General features: G+C 44.0%; 1 protein-coding gene across 1 annotated transcript in view; it reads left to right on the top strand.

Moving 5' to 3' along the window:
* SERINC5 (serine incorporator 5) overlaps positions 1 to 17,750 on the top strand; it is a 67,255-nt gene extending 49,505 nt beyond the window's left edge. Inside the window, exons 7-12 of the mRNA XM_007471984.1 lie at positions 1,370 to 1,465; positions 3,938 to 4,064; positions 10,678 to 10,744; positions 13,649 to 13,688; positions 14,355 to 14,499; positions 17,603 to 17,750. Of these exons, the coding sequence (XP_007472046.1) occupies positions 1,370 to 1,465; positions 3,938 to 4,064; positions 10,678 to 10,744; positions 13,649 to 13,688; positions 14,355 to 14,499; positions 17,603 to 17,750 (623 nt within the window). The remainder of the gene's footprint in view (positions 1 to 1,369; positions 1,466 to 3,937; positions 4,065 to 10,677; positions 10,745 to 13,648; positions 13,689 to 14,354; positions 14,500 to 17,602) is intronic.
* The last annotated feature ends 2,480 nt before the right edge of the window (positions 17,751 to 20,230 follow it).

The following is a 20,230-nucleotide window of genomic DNA, read 5'->3' as shown; positions in this document are numbered from 1 at the left end:
CACACTGGGGCGAATGTGATAGTCACGCATGCCTTGTGTCCAAGATTTGAGTGTAATGAAGTCAATAAATAAGGAGATAGATGTTGCTATTACATAATGTACTGCAAGGAGCCTTTCAATGGAAAACACCTTTAGTGGATATTTAGCTCTTCCCTGTGATCTCTGTGTAAAACTTGAATGAGTGAGAAGGCTATGGAAGGAGCTGTTCTGGGGCTCATCTTTCACTTAAGACCCCTGTGGATCACAAATTGAGGACAGCGTGGTCCCAGAGTCAGGTAGCAGGAAATCCGATCCTGGCTGTGCCAGCAGCTATAGCTCTGGGAGCTAACCGTTCTCATACCCCACCTTCCTCTGCGAAGCCAACAGAAACCTGTGAGCCGGATCTTACTCATGGTTCTTTCAAAGCCAAAAGGAAGAGATGATGGAAGTTCATTATTGAAATTGAGATGGTTATTACTCCTCCAGTTCCTTTAATTGATCAATTAAGAATTTCCTAAAGCATTAGTATTCAGATTAAAATATTCTTTGGGTTAAATCCTACTTTTTGAAATAGTTATAGTATTTTGAAATATTTGGTTTAATGCCATTAATTGTTAAGGTGAGTCTTATTCCCATGCCAAAGAGCAACATTATAAAAGGGCCTATTTTTTTACCTTTATTGGTCATTATAATTTAATAATGATAACTCTGGGAATAAATTTAATCAAAGGGAAGACTGGGTAAAACTAAATCCTTTTATGTCTGCAGGTGGTTGAAAATTTCACCAAAAAAAGGATAAATCCCTTTTATCACATCTTGGTTACTCTCAACCATCCAAACAGTTTCATTTAAATATTGTAACATTGAAGCCCTTTTCCCAGTGAATGCTCAGTCCCATAGCCTTCTTCTTTGGTTTGGACCAGCTCTGGTATATTCCCAAAGGATTTTTTGTCCATTGACAGATATGGAATCCAGGCCCTCCCTATAAAATCCATCATTTACCCCACTAAACTATGTGATCTCACAAATAACGACGGTAAATTTTCTTTGGAGGTTTTGTGATTTAAGAACTAATGTTATGAGCCTCAGGGAGACCAGGCAGTATGTTTCAGTACAGCTGTAGTTGTTATCAAAATAGGGTGTTGGGAGAGAACTCGGTAGACCTTGTCATCTCTTAAACAGCAGTTAGGTTCAGGGTATCACTCCCCTCCCCGCCCCGCCCCCTCCCCAAATGTTTTGGTGTCATCTGAGAAACACATTACATACCTCTTCTTGCCTTGAAGGGTGGGGCTCCAAGTTGGAGGGATGTCGTTCGCGGGAGACCTGTTTTTTTAAGGCACATATGCTTTCTCGTCGTTGATTTAAAACACTGTCTCTTCTCATTCTCCAGGACAGCCGCACTCTGGGTTACTGCAGTCGGGTCTCATCAGCTGCTACGTCACGTATCTCACGTTCTCAGCTCTGTCCAGCAAACCTGTAGAAGTCGGTAAGCCGGCTTGTTAGGGAGCCTGTGCTTTTGCAGGATGAATATTGTCATTTGTGGAGTGAGCACTATGTCTCTGTGAGCTATCGTTTAAGTATCGGATACGACACATCAAAATAGAGAGGTGATCTAGACTTCTTCATTAAAGGAGGTCCTCAACATGGGATATGAACATGAAACTTCCTTCTCCTGAGTCTTCCTGCTGTTCAGGAAAGACATGAACTAAGGAGGGCTGTTGAGTTTGCTTTGAGGCCTAATCTGCATTTTCCTGCTCAGAAATACTCAAATGTTCAAGAAATAATCAAAAATATTCAAGAAAAAAATTTTTGCTCTATTTTTTTATTATTATTTTTAGGTGGTTATTAATTTTCTTTAGGTGATCATTTCTCTGACTGTAACAGAATAGAAAGAGCATGGGAGTGGTTCTCCCACTTAAGTAACTTGTATAGAGTCACTTTTCTCTCTCTAGATATCTCGCCTTTAAAATAAGATTTTTTTTTTTTTTGGTTGCATCTGGTCTTTGTTGCTGCATGCGGGCTTTCTCTAGTTGCAGGAGCGGGGGCTACTCTTACTTGTGGTGCGCGGGCTTCTCATTGTGGTGGTTTCTCTTGTTGCGGAGCACGGGCTCTAGGTGCGCAGGCTTCAGTAGTTGTCGTGTGCAGGCTCAGTAGTTGTGGCGCACAGGCTCAGTAGTTGTGGCGCACGGGCTTAGTTGCTCCGTGGCATGTGGGATCCTCCCAGACCGGGGCTCGATCCTGTGTCCCCTGCATTAGCAGGTGGATTCGAAACCACTGCGCCACCAGGGAAGCCCCTAAAATAAGAATTTTAATTATTATTTTAAGAAGATAATTAAATAAAATTCTTCTTTTATAGGGTGGTTTTTAAGATTTCAATGAGTATGTGTGTGTATGTAAGTATAAGTACAGTTCCTGGCAGGTAGTAGGTGCTATATAAAGCGTGCCTGTTATTCTTGTAGAGTAGTTGCAATGAATATTTGAGAACTATAAAAGCACTATTATATTATAAGCTTTCCCAGTAAAGGACCAGATTTTCTTGTGTTGATTTCCAAACTCATTATATTTCATCATCTTTATCACTTTTGTGATATATAAATGTGTATATAAATGTATACTCATACACACGTGAGTATGTTTGGGTACATTTTATCTTATATACATCAGGTGAAATACATGTACTCTCTTTTCTCTAGAATAGAAAATTGAAGTTGTTTTCCTTTTTTAAATTTAGAAAGCAAATGCAAAGATAATTTGAAACTTTTAGCATATACATGTACTACATATGGGTCTTGCCTTTATAGCTATTTATAGTACAATGCAAATATAATTGCACATCTTATATTAAGTATAGTCTATCCTGGATATAATTTTTTTTTTAAATCTCTATCTTGACTCTAAGTTTATTTAAGTCTAGTCTTTTTAAGACTTTTATGAGTGTTTTGACTATTTATGTATTAATCTCTGTTTTTAACTTAACGGGGTTTTTGGTTACAACATTTTTCTTTTTAATGGCAGGTATCACTTAAATACAGAAAAAAACTTTTATTTTTAATTTTGGGTGGTACTACTTAAATAGCAAAGTTCATATTTTGGTCAGTTTTGTAAAGAAAATTTTCATTGGCCTAAGAATAAAGATTCCTTAAACCACAGCACACACAGTTTACAGTTTCAAGTGGGAGCACCCAGAAATAATTTTCGTCCAACTTTAAACTCTTAGAATGTGCATGTTTGTAAAATGGTTTCTAGCGTGTTATTTTATGTTTATGTTCCTTATTTTTGGGCAGAGTTGGCAAACAGACCCAGCTTGGGTGTTCAAAATTGAAGACTCTGTGATAGATAAAAAGTAAACGACTAGTGATGGTAATATGATACAAATCTTTGTTATGTAGCCTCTCACAATTTTTTAAAGCTCTAGACCACTTGAGGAGGTTCCCAGGTTACAGCCGTAAGATGTCATGACTGTCTTATTACCAACAGTAAAATGACTTCTCATCTGGGTGGAGGCTGTCGGCCAGATAGCAGTTCCTGCAGGTTCCTGTTTGATGTAATAGTCTTGACACTCCTCCAAGGGAGGATAGACATGGAGGATGCTCTCAGTCAGCTGCACGCTACCTGCCAATCAACTGCCCAATCAACTGAAAAATGACCTAAGTTTACTCTTTACTATTGTTTCAATAGTACTGAAAAATAGCATGACTCTTAGAAAGCCCTGGGACTGAAGATCCCTTTAGCACTAAGCTGGAACCCCAGGGTCTTGCTCCGAGAGGCTTCCTAGGTGGCAGAGGGTGCTTCACAGTAGTAACAGTCTAGTCTGAGTCGAGTGGGACAGTAGAGGAGAAGCTTCCAGTGCTGAGTCTCACTGTTCTGCACTGCATGAATTTTCCCAAAGTGAATGCATCCCTGAGTTACAGGGGGCTTTTCTAATTTGGCTCTGATTCCTTTCCCTTTTCTTCACAAGTTCTAGATCAACGTGGGAAGAATGTCACCATCTGCGTGCCTGACTTTGGTCAGGACCTGTACAGAGACAAAAACTTGGTTGCTGGACTGGGTACCACTCTGTTGTGTGCGTGCATCTTGTATTCCTGGTAAGTGTCAGGAGTTACCTAAGGCCATCTTTGCAGACTTTAAAAGTATAAGAGGAGAATTTAAATACGTTTTAGCAGTGTGAGGCAGCAAAACAAATACCATCTGAGGAAGAGGGAAAATGTAGCCTGAAGTAAAAAGGTGGTATCACAGCATGAAATCTAGGTGTTTGGACCTCCTTTGCCTAACTTGTATTTCTATGCGGTAAATAAAATAAATACATACGGTACGTTGCAATGCTTTAACAGACGGTTGAGTACTACTTGCTAAAGCATTTTTGGAGGGTAAGGGAGCACAAAGTGAGGAAGAGGTGGAATGTGCCAGAATGTTTTGGCAACTTTCTACTCCAGCGGAAATATCGTTTGTTCTCTTGTTGATGGAAAGAGTACAAAGTACTCCATGCACAGTCATTTTGTGCTTGGTCCAGGAAAGACAGGAAACATCCCTTTGCTTTTATGCTAAAACCCACATTGCTATTAAGGAGGCGAAGTCATTCCTCCAAAAGTAAGTGTGATACATAAACAGGCTGTGTTGCAGATGCTTGGGGTGAAGTTTATTCCACCTTCAAAATCTGTAGAAGATACGAGAAGGAGAAAAGTAAAGGGTAGGAATGATAAGTTTCTTACTTCAGGTACATATTTCACTGATGATCAGGCTTCCCTTTGACAGTAACCCTTTCATGTTTAGGTTTTACTCCTGTGTTTTACATTTCGTTTGTTATATTTCTTCTTTATTTTTATTTAAAAAAAAAAATATATATGTATGTATGTATATTTATTTATTTATTTATTTTGGTTGGGCCGGGTCTTAGTTGCGGCAAACGGGATCTTCATTGCAGCACGTGGGCTCTTAGTTGTGGCATGCATGCGGGATCTAGTTCCCCAACCAGGGATCGAACCTGGGCCCCCTGCATTGAGAGCATGGAGTCTTACCCACCGGACTACCAGGAAAGTCCCTCGTTTGTTATATTTCAGTGTCTAAAAATTTCAGTCACAGGCACATGGTAATCTTCCTCTGGCCAAAACTGTACCATCCTGGTGGTGATAGCTTGTATAAATAGAATGTCTCTCTGAGCATATTGGCTTTTTCTCTTAGAGCTTCTAACACCCCCTAATGCCATAGAGAGGGACCAACAGACATAGACATAGACAACAGACGTAGACAAGAGAACTGCGTTGTATAAAGCACGTGTTCACAGTCATGCATCAAGCTTTCAAACGCGTGCAAGCTCTCAGCCTGTCTGTGATGTGGTGACAGCCTTTTCATGATGCAGCAGAAGGGACTGTGGTGACCGGTTTCTGGCCTTGCACCGTTATTGATTCCATACTTGTTCACTGATTCGGGCCCTCATCAATGAATGTTTTCAGGAAAGCCATGAAGGCCACCCACATTTTAATGCTGATTCTCAGCCCTTCCTTTCTTAAGTTTTTCCTTCCTGAGTCTGTTATTGTTGGGCTTTGGGGAGAAGTGTCAGCAACATGGCTAATTTTACGATTTGTCACTCACATTTTTTTCTGTATTGGTATGTAAAAAAATATTGGTAAATCCAGTGAGGAGAAAGTAGGTTACTAAACTATAAGTGTAGAATATTCCATTTTTAAAATAAAATATAGTTGTATTTACACATGTAGAAAAACTCCTGGAAGGAGATAAACCAAGCTTGTAAGAGTGGTGGTATTAGGGATAACTTTTTTTTCTAAAAAAAAAAAAAATTTTTTTTTTTTTTACAATGAGCTAGTATTTCTTTTGTTTGTGCTATCAGAAAAAAAAAAAAACTGTGAAGATATTGGATACAATAAAATCATGTGTTTTTTGAGTTGCTGAATGCCTAATCCTGCATGATAAAAAGTGTTTGTGCCCTTAGATAAAAATAGAGCATAGATTTGCTATAAGCCCATCAATGGAAAAGATGGCAAAAATGCTATTTAATGTGCTGATAGAACTGCCACCAGTGGTGTTGGTTTGTGGTGTGGAATTTACACCCTGTTAGATTTTCACTGCCACCCTTGAGTGAGAAATGATGAATAAAACATTGCTCCTTTTGGAATTTAGAGGCACTTTAGTGGAGGTTGGTAAGGTCTAATCTGATATTCCCAAAAGATAACAAATTTCAAAGCTGACAGCTGCTACTTAACATCTGTCTAAATGCCAGTAACAAACTTTTTTTTTTTTTTTCTCGGTACGCGGGCCTCTCACTGTTGTGGCCTCTCCCGTTGTGGAGCACAGGCTCCGGACGCGCAGGCTCAGCGGCCCTGGCTCACGGGCCCAGCCGCTCTGTGGCATGTGGGATCTTCCCGGACCGGGGCACAAACCCGTGTCCCCTGCATCAGCAGGCGGACTCCCAACCACTGCGCCACCTGGGAAGCCCAACAAACGTTTTTAAATGCTGGTAATCAAACTGCAAAACCGTAGTGTGCAAAGGAACGAGGAGACAGAAAACAGCAGCCACGCCGAGTGGAGATGAGGAGTAGCCAGGCAGCTCCAGGGTATTGGTGTAACACATGGTGCGGACACACTGCCTGGTGATGGCAGGTGATTCCTCAGGGGTCAGTGAAGTGCTGCACAGGGTGGGGTGAGGGTGTCTGAGTGACTGATGTTTGCTCTGATTACCCACCACAGCTCCAGGAGGAATGGGCTTTGAGAACTTTATACCAAGCATCTTGGAGCTCAAGGGGTACTGAGTTTAGCCTAGGAGGCCCTTGAACAGGGAAGTGTGAGAGGCGGCCCAATTAGGAGTGTTTCAAATCTTGACTTTCCTAGACTCAGAGGATTGAGAGATTGGAAGATACTACAGAAGGAGGCTGCACTGCCTGGGCGAAAACTGTCATTTGAAGATGATTGCAGGAATATCTAGAATTCTCCATAGAATCTGTAGGAAGCCAGAAGATTGGGTGGTGTGTGCATTAAAGGGAGAAGAAATCACCTGTTTTCAATGGAAGTCCAGGATTGCTTGGGATTGGGGTTAACTTTTTTTGGTAAGATCTTAGAGGCTCACTCTGCTATGTTCTCACCCAGCTGGGGTCTCCTCACCCCCGACACACTCTCTCTCTCTCTCTCAAACACTTCTTTAGGAGGCTCTCATGATGACCTCCAGTCTCAGTTTCTGGCTGTCTGTCCCAAGTCCTGCTTCTGGGCACTCACTATGAGGATGTTTTACTCTTGGCTGTCTTAGCTTGGAAGAAGGGCTCAGCCAAAACTCACTCGCCAGCTTTCCAACTGAGGCTGCCCTTTCTCCCAAAGCCTCTTCTACTGTACCCGGGCATTATGTTGTAAAGAAATGTCACAGCCCAGACCCCGTCAGGAGTCCCCCGATGGCTCTTTCTATAAGCAGATGCCCCTGTATCCCCTTAGGCCTGGATCCTTGCTGTCATAGGCCCTGGCCTCCCCCAGCTATTTCTTAAGTCCCTCCTTGGTCTCTAGATTTTGATTGAAATTGTTATTCTGTTGGATTCAAGTTCACAAACTGTCAGATGAGACAGGATCATGGAGTCGATCAAGTTCAATTCCCTCTTGGGAATTCTCTGGCGGTCCAGTGGTTAGGACTCTGTCCTTTCATTGCTGATGGCCCGGGTTTCATCCCTGGTTGGGAAGCTAAGATCCCACAAGCTGTGCACCCCACCCACCCCCCCAAAAAAGAAAAGTTCAATTCCCTCATTGTACACATAAGGAAAATTGAGATGTGGAGACTGCTCCTATATTTCTCCCCCAGTTCAGGAAACCTTTCCTTACATCTCCTTTGCTGGCGTATTGGGAGAGACAGGTTCATAGTCATTTCCCCCCACCACCCTGGGAAGTCTTGGAGTAAGGTCCTTCACTTAAGTGGAACAATCAGCTGGATGACTTGCAAAATTGCATTATTAGGAGGCATTTGTGCTGTAAAATGTTCCCCGGCTATTTCAGTTTTAGCTATGCTTAAGAGAAAAAAATAACTTTTTTCAGTTGTCTTAGGAATTTGAGAACAAAATTGGAAAAACTAAGAATTTTAATAAAGGTCAAACAACTTGCTAGTTCCAAATGGGACATTTCACAGCACTATAGCAGACCATATGGAAATAGGTGCAAGATTGGTAAGATGGCACTGGAGAGATTGGTTTAAATGGAGAAAAGTTGGCAAATCAAGGAGGGTTATCTGTTCTTTTGGTGTGTTCTGGACCTACTGCTTTTATTTAAGAAGGGGGTGGGGGGAATATCTTTTGGGAATCCTGTTACTGCCTAACCTGCCAGCTAGAAGTTTTCATGTCTCTGCATCAGGAACATGTTGAGGACCCCTTTCCACCAACTCTGGTTTCCACTGGGAACATAACTGAACTTGATTATACCAAGTCTGAGAACAGTCACGGGATCTCTCAAGGGCCCTGTAAGTTTGTCGGGGGCAGAATCTGTGGTGTCTGATAGGAAAGTCTGGACGTGTTGTCTAGAGATTTCCTGTGACCTAGTGGAGTTTGGCCAGTTCCAGAACCGCTGAAGCAGATGTGGAGGGGCACCTGCATTGCAAATCATTCTCCCAATATGGAAGAGATTCTGGGCGTGACAGAGGTTGGGAGGGGTTGGGGGTAGCAGGGAGGCGTTTTTTCTTTTATGGTTGTCACAACTGCAAGATGCCCCTGGCTTTTGGTGAGTGAGGGCTTGAGATAGTAAACAAATAAGGTGATTAGACCTTCTCTGTCCACTGAAGCATTGTCCAAACCAAATGCTGTCAGGCTCCTCCCACCCCCACAGGAAGTACTGGGTTAAAGTCACTCAGGCCTTAGCCCTGGAAGGGAAGAGGTTATGGATAATCCGGGAATTGTTGTCTTGTGCCGACCAGATGCGTCTTAGTAATAGCCAGAGTGCAGACAATAAGAATTTCCTAGGCTTTTAAAGAGTTTGTAAAAACAATATTTTCTCAGTAATTTTAAGAAGAGTGTTTTGTGGGTAAAGGCCATGACTGAATAAAGACCTTATTTTATGGTAATGTCTACTTACAGAATTCACATGTCACTAATGATGAACTGATTGTAGGTATTTTTAGAAGAACAAAAGCTTCCCCTTTTAAAGTGCTCTCTGATGATGGAAGCAAAGTGGCAGAGGTGCCAGGATCAAAAGCTTTGCTTTTCTGAAACCGTTTTATCCCCAAGAATTTATGAAATGGAATATTTACTTGAACTTTTTTAAAGAATAAATATCATCTTTCAGATGAAAATTCCAGATATTGATCTCTTCCTAAAGTTAAGTTACATTTTCCTCCATGGAAACGATATACTGTGTTAAATCATAATTCATATGCACAAAATGTAGCATGCCCTTGAGTGCAGGAGCAAGGTGTATGTGTTTCTTGGGTGCACAGCCATTGGGAATTGTTTCTGTCATTCCTCAGACCAGGCTCAAAGTCAGGAAGTGGGAGTGGAGTGGGCCTCCATTTACATCCATCTGTTCAAAGCAGAAGTGAAAGTGATGCTATTGGACTTGAGTGGACCACAAAAGAAGCAATGCTCTTGGATCCCAGAGGACCTTTATATGAGGAAAACTTTTTATTGTTTATTCGCATCTCATTGATCTCTTCTCTCCTTGGGAGAGAGGATGAGAATGAGCAGAGAAGGTAGTGCTGCGTCTTGCAGTTTATTTGGTTGAAGTGAGTCTGCTAATTCCTGCCTCTCCACTAGCCCCTCCGCCCCCAGGCTAGCGCATTTGCTGCAGGGGGGCAGGGATTATTGTGTGTTTCACTGAGTCCCCAGTGCTTAGAACAGGGCCTGGCACATGGCACACCATCGGTAAATATTTGCTAAATCAATCTGTAAAGATTATTCATATATATTGAATATTTTTCTATTTGCTTAAAATGGTCCTTTTCTCCCCCCAGGAAAAAAAAATTCCTTTTTTTTTTTTTTTTTTTTTTTTTTGTAACCCCGTGAGCCAGATTTTATAACATTTTACCTCTCTAGGCATGGGGAGAGTGGCAGGAAGAATTTTTTTAATCACACTGATAACTACTCTGTGCTAAATTTCCAAACAGAAAACCTTGCTCTGCCAAAGGCTGATTATCACAGAAAATAGTGATGACCTTTGCTTTTCATGCCTTTGCGTTTTGTTGCCATTTCAGGCTTCTTTCATTGCTTTTGATCCCTTCTAAGTGAGACTAGTCAAAGGGAGGGGAAAGATAAAAATGGAATCTGAAAATTATTGGCATTCGAGGGAGAAGTGGAAACCAATAGTGAAAAACAAGGTAATAGGATCAAAAAATGACTTTTATTTTTTTTTAACCTATAAACTTCTCTTTGCATAAAATCATCTCATGCAACATGGAAAAAAAACATCAGCCATCGAACAGGTCAGGCACTTTTGGAATAAAGTGGGTTGTTAAAATAGACAACTTTTATTTAAGCAGGACGGTAGGTTAGAGGGAGCCTCTCACTGGAGCCTCCTCCGCCAGGAGACTCTGCCCTCCTTCTACGTGATACAACACGTTAATAGGCTTTGCTGACCTTTTTTGTTTATCTCTTAGTTTGACATCGACGACCAGATCAAGTTCCGTTAATAGGCTTTGCTGACCTTTTTTGTTTATCTCTTAGTTTGACATCGACGACCAGATCAAGTTCCGTTAATAGGCTTTGCTGACCTTTTTTGTTTATCTCTTAGTTTGACATCGACGACCAGATCAAGTTCCGATGCTCTGCAGGGGCGGTACGCAGCTCCTGACCTGGAAGTAAGCTCATTTCCTTTTCTTGCCCTGCTTCATCTCAGAAGACCCATTTTTCAGAAGGCTTTTTATGTGTTTATTTTGCATCTTTAGTGGTCTGTATTCCACGATCCCATTTTCCTCCTCAGGAAGGAATACAATTTTCGTACAGGAAAAGAAATGTCCTGAATGTACTATAGGATTAAAATAAATCCTTGATTTTCCTCCAACAAATTTGGCCTCTGGTGTGGCCTTCGGCCGCCCCACTGCCACCAGAGGCCTGGGTAGCTTGATGGGCTGCTCTTTGCTCGTTTCCTCTGTTGTAACAGAATGTGTGCGGGTTGTCTTAACTTCTAGCCCATCCCCCTCGTCTTTACCTGTCTGCGTTCTCCGTACACGGCACAGCCATGATGTCATACGGTAGCTGTGGGAAGGAGAGGGGAGGATCGCGCCTGCGCTCTGTGCCACCCTGCTGGGCACTGTCTGTACGTCAGCTTGTTAACTGCAGCAGCGCCAGCAGGCGGGCATCTCATGGGGCGAAGAATGGTGAACAGTCGGCTTCCGAAGAACCAGGCTGGTCAGCATTTGCCTGTCGGTCAGCAGAATGTCATTTTCTTTCTTGTGCAAACGTCTTTTTTCTGGGGCCCTCAGTGGAACATCCACCAAGGTCACAAAAGGTCTAATCAGATGGAGGCAGCCAGGAAGAGATTCAGCCCTGACCCCAAGAATGGAACGAACAGGAGGTTCCGATGATGGCTAAGACTAGCTGTGTTCTAAGTGCTACATCTCTTGACTTCATTTGATCTTCAAAGAAACCCAAGGAGGGTTTTATCTCCATTTCACAGAAGGCGGAAAAACAGAAAAGTTAAGTCCTTGAAACTTTTGATTTGCCTGCGTGTAAACCGTGCCCTCTGGTTCCAGAGTCTGTGCTGTGTTCCTAACCACCCGTGCCCGAGATTCAGCTGCTCTCTGCTGATCCTGCCTGGCGTCCGACCCCGGCTGCATGGAGGAAGAGCCCTGGTGTCTGTTCAGATATGCGCACTTTGTTCTGCAGTGGGTCTCTGGGGATGGTCCTCCCTGCACCTGACCTGGAGATAGTGGACCATTATGAGGGGTTGTCAGTCTGCCAGTATCATTCACCAGCTCTTTCTGTCTCTTGAAGGAGGAGAAAACTGTGCTGAGTTTGAATGGGTTACTGCCTATTCTCCAGAAGAGAATGGCCTCTAGAAGGCAAGTGGTCGTTCACACCGCTGACTGGGTCATCCCCTGCTGAGGTTGGACCGCTCTGGCTTCAATATCCCCATTGTGTACACAGTTAAAGTGCAAAGAACAGCAAGTCTCCGAGTTAGATTTAAGAGAGGATGTTTTTCTTCGCATTCCAAGGAAAGAGCCCCAGTGTTTCCCTCTGAACTGGAGAACACACAGGATGGAAGTTGGTTTGCTAACTCCTTGCCTCACATTTCACAGGATATACCTTTGAAAGAGAGAGTTAGTCATTTCTTGTTGTAACTTAAGCTTCAAAAGAACTGGGACCCCAGCATACCATGTCTTGGCCCCATTGAATGACTTAGTGAATCTTAGACTGTATCACTTGATCCAAGAGTCTGTCAAGGCCAATCCCTCTATGACAAGTTTCCTTGATGCATGAAGGAAAAAGGGCTTGGCTTTGAGATGTATAAATGGGATGAAGGCTCAAGCTCCCACGTCCTTGCCCCTGGCTCTCTGTTCTTTGTCGTGAAACTGTTGTTAGCCAGAAGGTGCTGAGGACCCAGCACTTCGCAGACTGTCTTGGCGTGTGTAGCATTTCTTATTCTGTTTACCAGAGTACTTCTAGAATCGTGTAGTAATTTTTCGTAACCTGATTTTTTTTTTTAATTGTTTATTGTTTTGAGTAGGTCAGAAACATGGCACGACATTTGGAAGGATCCAAGGACTGTTAAAGGAAAGCATCCCATCCATCGCTGTCCCCAGCACCCCTGCCCCCATGAGGCAGCCAGCTCACAACCCGATTTTAATAGGAAATGTGGGCAGGCCTCCTGGCCCCAGATCCCTTAGTTGTTTTACCCTTTCTGAGTTTGTCAGCCCCACCATCTCCTAGATACCACGTTCTGCCTATTGGGGTTCACTGCGTTCCTCTCCCAGGTCTGTCACCTAATTTTGTGACTTCGGGCTAGTTATTCAGCCCGCGGGACCCCACTTCCCTCACGTGTAAACAGGATAATTATCCCAGCCCCAGGCGCTGAAGAGGATTTCATCAAGTAGCAAGTAGAGCAAAGCACCAGGAGTGAGCTCCATGAGTGTGGCGACCTTGTCTCATTCACTTTGTGTTCCAGGTTGAGTTTTCCAGAAGCAGCCACCGAGGCAGAGCCTGATGTGCAGGATGTTTATTAGGGATCAACACATGTGGAAGGAGGGAAGGGGGTAGCATGGGGCAGAGGGTGAAGTCGAAGGGCACAGCAGTCTGGACAGAGCCACCGCTCACACCCCGGGCACTCGGAGCAGATAGACGACCCGTCAGAGCTGTCCCCCAGGGGTCAGTGGCTGCGCCTTTACAGCCCTGCTGTGAGCGGTCATTCTGTGTGGGTTGCCCAGGATAGGCTCCCTCGAGGGTGGGGCAACCCACAGCTGGGGCAAGGCCTGGAGCTGCCTTCTAGAGCCTCGCAGTAGCTGAGCAAGCACTATGGGAGCACCTTGGAACAGGATCTGGGTGCCTCACCTCCATGTCCTTATTTCCAGTCACTAGCCCCCAGAGCGTCTTGGAAGAACAGACACGTAATCAGAACCTTTCCAAGGAGTGAAGCGTGCAGTTCGGGGCTTGGGATATAGTTCAGATGGAGAAGGTTTGGCACATAGGTGGCCTTTAGTTCTTAACCAATGTGGAGATAGAAAAGCAGAAAGCAAGCCGCCTGACTGTTGGTTTTGCCCTCGCAGGTAGCCCGGTGTTGTTTTTGCTTCGGCTCTGGTGGAGAGGGTAAGTAGACAGCTTTCCTTCTGTGCTCCGTGTGGCCCTGCAGACCTGTAGCTCTAGTCTGTAGGCATTTGGGAGTCAGGCACAAATAACTTGAGTGGTAAGAGGAAATTTTTATTCCAGAGCTGGTTTATTGTTGTGTGTTACACTTTACACATTCTTCCCAAAGGGTTGCTGGGATTCGTTTGTGTTGACATTCTGGCAAGCGAAGAACAGTCTATATTTTGGGTCATGTTTATATAAGTTATATTACCCAGTGAGATTTCAAGGAGCGGGAGGTGCATTTTTTAAAGGAATGATAATTTGGAAAATTTCTTTCGTTCAGCTTACTTTTATTCTTGAATTAGAGCATCCCAGGGGCTTGAGAACTCTTGCTCTGCCCTCTCATTTTCTTCTGAGCTTATAATACGTTTTGTGTGTTTAAGGGCTCTCTTCTGTTAAAATAAATGTGACCGACATTAGGTAACTCATCCTGTTATAGAAGGTTTTGAGATGAGGTGGGCGTTTGGGGCTTATGGCATAGATGAAATTGCCTGAGGGTACAAATGATTTTTGACAGCTTTTCTACTCAACAGCCCCTGGGATGGAAATTAGCGAGTGTGGCTTTGCGAAAATGGTAAACATGGGTCTGTTCACTCACTGGGCTTGTGCTCGCTTTGTGGTTCACAGACACAGAAGAGCAGCAGAATGTGAAAGAGGGCCCGAGGGTCATTTATGATGAGAAGAGAAGCACTGTCTACAGCTATGCCTATTTCCACTTTGTATTCTTCTTGGCTTCCCTCTATGTGATGATGACTGTCACCAACTGGTTCAAGTGAGTGGCCCCGTTGTCTTAGATGTTTTAGAAGTTAAAAAAAAGTCTTTTAAAAACATCCTATTCATTTTTGTTTTTTTTTAACATCTTTATTGGAGTATAATTGCTTTACAATGGTGTGTTAGTTTCTGCTTTATAACAAAGTGACTCAGTTATACATATACATATGTTCCCATATCTCTTCCCTCTTGCGTCTCCCTCCCTCCCACCCTCCCTATCCCACCCCTCTAGGTGGTCACAAAGCACTGAGCTGATCTCCCTGTGCTATGTGGCTGCTTCCCACTAGCTATCTATTTTACGTTTGATAGCGTATATGTGTCCATGCCACTCTCTCACTTTGTCCCAGCTTACCCTTCCCCCTCCCCATATCCTCAAGTCCATTCTCTAGTAGGTCTGTGTCTTTATTCCTGTCTTACCCCTAGGTTCTTCTTGACATTTTTTTCCCCTTAAATTCCATATATGTGTGTTAGCATACAGTATTTGTCTTTCTCTTTCTGACTTACTTCCCTCTGTATGACAGACTCTGGGTCCATCCACCTCATTACAAATAGCTCAATTTCGTTTCTTTTTATGGCTGAGTAATATTCCATTGTATATATGTGCCACATCTTCTTTATCCATTCATCCGATGATGGACACTTAGGTTGTTTCCATCTCCTGGCTATTGTAAATGGAGCTGCAGTGAACATTTTGGTACATGACTCTTTTTGAATTATGGTCTTCTCAGGGTATATGCCCAGTAGTGGGATTGCTGGGTCATATGGTAGTTCTATTTATAGTTTTTTAAGGAACCTCCATACTGTTCTCCGTAGTGGCTGTACCAATTCACATTCCCACCAGCAGTGCAAGAGTGTTCCCTTTTCTCCACACCCTCTCCAGCATTTATTGTTTGTAGATTTTTTGATGATGGCCATTCTGACTGGTGTGAGATGATATCTCATTGTAGTTTTGACTTGCATTTCTCTAATGATTAATGATGTTGAGCATTCTTTCATGTGTTTGTTGGCAGTCTGTATATCTTGTTTGGAGGAATGTCTATTTAGGTCTTCTGCCCATTTTTGGATTGGGCCGTTTGTTAAAAACATCCTATTCTTTACGGCCCGAAGATCAGATCTCTTGGCGTCAACTAACTTCTTCTCCAAGTGCTGCTGTACTCATCTTCACAGAAACAGTCCGCGTTCCTGACAGTCTGTCAGCATGCTTTTTTAAAAAATATTTATTTATTTATTTGGCTGCGCCAGGTCTTAGTTGAGGGATCTTTCAGTTGCAGCACGCGGGATCTTGTTCCCTGACCAGGGATCAAACCCGGGCCCCCTGCATTGGGAGCGTGGAGTCTTAACCACTGGACCACCAGGGAAGTCCCTCTGTTGGCATGCTTTTAAGCCTGGCAGTTGGTGATACTTACTGCAGCTTTAAGAAAATGGGAGGTTAATGGCACGTGGGCAGTCTTGAGAGCATAGTAGCAGTGAGGAGGAAGTACATGGAATTCTGCCTTTAACAAAGAGAAGATACTCTTTTCTTCTACTTTGTACTTTGTCTTTTTTTTTTTTTTTACACTTTCATTACAAAAGTTTGAAACATCTTCTTAAAAAAAACTAACATATGGACTTCCCTGGTGGTCCAGTAGTTAAGACTCCCTGCTTCCACAGCAGGGGGCGTGGGTTTGCCAGCGTGGCATAGCCAAAAAAAAGGTGGAAGTGTGAAAAGTAACAATGGACCCCCCCCCACCCCATAACCACTGCTAACTATATGGTATGTATCCTTTCATTCCTTTTCTGTGCATTTATAAGCCTATATAATTTTTTTTTATTTTATTTTTTTTTGCGGTACGCGGGCCTCTCACTGTTGTGGCCTCTCCCGTTGCGGAGCACAGGCTCTGGGCGCGCAGGCCCAGCGGCCATGGCTCACGGTCCCAGCCGCTCCGCGGCATGAGGGGCCTTTCCGGACCCGGGCACGAACCCATGTCCCCTGCACTGGCAGGCGGACTCTCAACCCCTGTGCCACCAGGGAAGCCCAAGCCCATATAATTTTTAAAACATAAATGTGATTACACATATTCTCCCCCTTGAGGGTTGTTTTTTAACTTACGTGATAGACAATACATGATGGGCCTGACTTTCCCTGTCACTACGTGGAGATTCTTTTTGATTCCTTTTGGAGATTTCTTTGACCCATCCAAAGTTTCTGTTGCCTCATAATTTGTTGTGCCTGAGGATATACCTAACATAGACATTAGAATAACTTAGGATAGACATTAAGACTCATTGTACAACAAACTGGTGAGTGGCTCCTTTATGCCACACTGCTGTGGGTGTTAGGGACTATATTCTAATAGGGGAGATGGACGGTGATCCACATCAAATACAGTGTGTCAAACAGTGATGACTACTGGGGAGAAAAATGAGGAGGAATGAGGAGTACCCAGTGGGGTCGGGGATGCTGGGGGCAGCGGTTTCAAACAGAGTGATGGGGAAGGCTTCCCTGAGGAGACTCTTCCCCACCACGTATGTCCACGTAAAAACTTGTACACAAATGTTCATAATAGCATCATTCATCATAGCCGAAAAGTGGAAACAGCCAAATGTCCATCAGCTGACAAATGGATAAACAAAAGGTGCTATATCCACGCAATGGAATATTCCTCAGCAACAGAAAGGAATAAAGTACTGTTACATACTACAGCATGGATACACCCTGAAAACAGTATGCTGAGTGAAAAAAGCCAGTCACAATAGGCCACATGATTCCATGCATGGTGACATGTCCAGAATAGGCAAGGCCATACGGACAGAAAGTGGATAAATGCATGGCAGGGGCTGGCAGGAGGAGGGAAATGAGAGGGCAGCTGAAGGGTGCAGGGTTTCTTTCTGGGGGGATGAGAATGTTCTAAAATTGATTGTGGTGATGGTTACACAAGTCTATGAATATAACAAAAATCGTGTACTTTAAGTGGGTGTGAATTACACCTGAATTGGGTTGCCAGGGAAAAAAAAGAAAGGCTGGAGGTGGTGGAAGCAGGGAGAGACAAGACTTGGTGGAAGAGACCTTCTCACCACCTGTTCTCTCCCTGCACTGATCACAGCTGGGTCTCTTGTTTCCGCAGCTACGAAAGTGCCAACATTGAAACCTTCTTCAGCGGGAGCTGGTCCATCTTCTGGGTCAAGATGGCTTCCTGCTGGATATGTGTGCTGTTATACCTGGGAACGCTGGTCGCTCCCCTCTGTCGACCCTCTCCGCACTTCTCCGTGTGAGGATCTGAGCAGTCTCCTCGGTTCTGCAGGCTGGAAATGACGTCCTTTGAACAAACGTACCAGGAATCTGAGCGGTGACTGGTACTTTGTGACAAGCTGGCATTCCCCTGGCTGGCTTGAGTGGGTCTAAAAAAACTTACAGGGGGAAAAAGAAAATCACCTGCTTAGCTTTTTTAATTCTGAAATTTGAAAAGAAGCTACCAGTTTGTCCCCCCAAAATTGAAATTTTCACCCGAGTGGATCCTGAGTGATATATTTTGTATGTGTCTTACCCCTAAAAACTGGGATAGTAGTTAGGCTAGTACTTTCCTTCTGCATGTTTTTACCAAAACAGAGTTTGGGACATGACATTTTACCACAGGGAGAAAAGCTTACCTTGTGTGGCCTATTATTCCTATCCTTGAAATAGAAAGACGTGACCGAATCTGGAGCCCTAAGCTCCTGACAGAACACAGACCCCTCTCCCACACCTCGGCCTGTGGGACCCCTGCTCGTGGTTCCCTGCTATTTATTGGCTACAAGAGGAAGCATCTGCTTTTAACTCCCCCCTTGTGCTGTTTCCTCCCAGCCCCCAAACGTTTCCCTTTGAAGTTGTGATGCTGGGAATCACAGACTTCACCCTGTCCTTGCCCCTCCCAGAGCTCCCCTCATCCTTTCTGGGTTCAACATCTTTGTTATAATGTGAAAAAGCACAATTTGCCATCACCACCCATGTGATCCCCCACCAGATTATCACTACCTGATCTGAGTTACTGCAATAATATGACTCTTACACGCGGTGTTACTCACATGATTAGAGAACAATATTCGTGTTGTCTTCTTTGCTATAGTTCTTTCTTGTTTGTGGATTGATATTCATGATACTTTAGGACCTTACCTGGGAAGTTGCTTCTTGACTGAAGCCTGCTGCACCCCCCTTTCCATTACTAAAGTCAGCCAGTTTCTCTTCCACTTGAGGCCTTCGAAATTGTAAAAGCAAAAGGACTTTTGTTTTCCAGACCTGTAATGTGACCACACCGTTAATGTCCATTATGATTTTGGGGGTGGATTTGCTGAGGTGAGGACCACAGGCAACACCTCAAACAGGGCTGACCAGGTAAGGCCTCCAGTTATACAAGTTGTACAAGTGACCAAATATACTTAGAAGAAAGGGTGGGGGGCGGAGGTATTTAACTAAGCCATAAGCAAAAGCCGCAGAAATTTCCAAAATACATGCCTTTAAGGTGATACTGAAGAAAGATTTGACTCTAGGCAGCTGCCCAAGAAGACGTCCATTTTCAGTGCTGATACTCTCAGCCAGGGAAGAATTTATGCAGTGGAAAGCCCATCAGAGACCCTGATGGAGGACGGTGGGCACCCTCCTCTTAGTATTTCATGCAGGATGGAAAGAATCCTCTCAGCACCCAGGCAGAGAGGGTCTGAGGATGAAAAGATTTGGCCTGTACTTTTTGTGCCCTGCTGTATGCATTGGGTCCCACCTAAGCTGGCCTCCAGTGTGCCAAATGCTGGCCTGGGAAATTAGTCCAGTTCTTCATTTCCACTCACTGCTTTGCCCTCCTTTCAAGAAAATTGGGAGGCGGGGCTCAGACAGTGGATGAGTTCCTCCAGGAACTTATTTACAGTGTTGGAGGTTCGCTCACTGTGTGTGTCTTGTAAACTTTATCAAGTTTTTTTCAGACCAGGAGCTCTTTGAGCTCGGCGGTGCAGAGATCTTCTGTAGGCGCAAAATGAATGTCTGCCATGCGCAGCCCGAGGTTAAGCCAGTGGGAGTGTGAGCTCTGTGGGTCGGACAGGTGGAGGCAGTGGGGTTGTGTGTGTCGCAGCATCCTGGCAGAGGCCACCGCAGCGGCCAGTGCAGTAAGCCGAAAGGAGAGGCAGCTCAGGAGCCGGGGTGCCGTCAGTGACGGGTTTTGTTGTGTCTTCTCCCTGCTGGGGTCTAGTGGGGTCTGGCATCCAGCCGTGTGACTTTAGAACTGGCCCTTCTGGCAGGTCAGGGTCAAGCTGACCAGGCCCTGTGTTCCTTAGCGGGCCTTCGTTGGGCCCTTCCTGTGCAGAAGGAAGCTCAGGGAGACACAGAGGAAAGGACATTGCCAGTGGCCAGGCCCTCGGAGCTTCCTTCCTTAGCCGCCCAAATTCTCCTACAGCCAACCCCCATTTTCCAGCTGCTTGAGACTTGGTTGGTGCCTAATAATGTTCCTTTCTGAAAGTTGGTCTGACACAAGAAGGAGAGTTACAGTCACTCTGAATTTTATTCTCAACTGAAAATTTAGGCAAGCTTATCTGAATGATCAAGAGATGTAGGTGTTCTCTGAGGACAGAGGGCATATAAATAAGAAGTTGACTTTAATGATTATTAATTGTAATAAACAATACTCAGGTGATAAGTCAACATTTATGGGTTTAAAAAACCTACATTTTTGTGCTATTGTGTTTTAAGAAACTGGAAACATTGTGCCAATTGCTCTGAGTTGCTCTTAAGG

The sequence above is a fragment of the Lipotes vexillifer genome, unplaced genomic scaffold, assembly GCF_000442215.2.
Source record: "Lipotes vexillifer unplaced genomic scaffold, Lipotes_vexillifer_v1.1 scaffold83, whole genome shotgun sequence".
NCBI lineage: Eukaryota > Metazoa > Chordata > Mammalia > Artiodactyla > Lipotidae > Lipotes > Lipotes vexillifer.
This window is presented reverse-complemented; position numbering and strand designations above follow the sequence as displayed.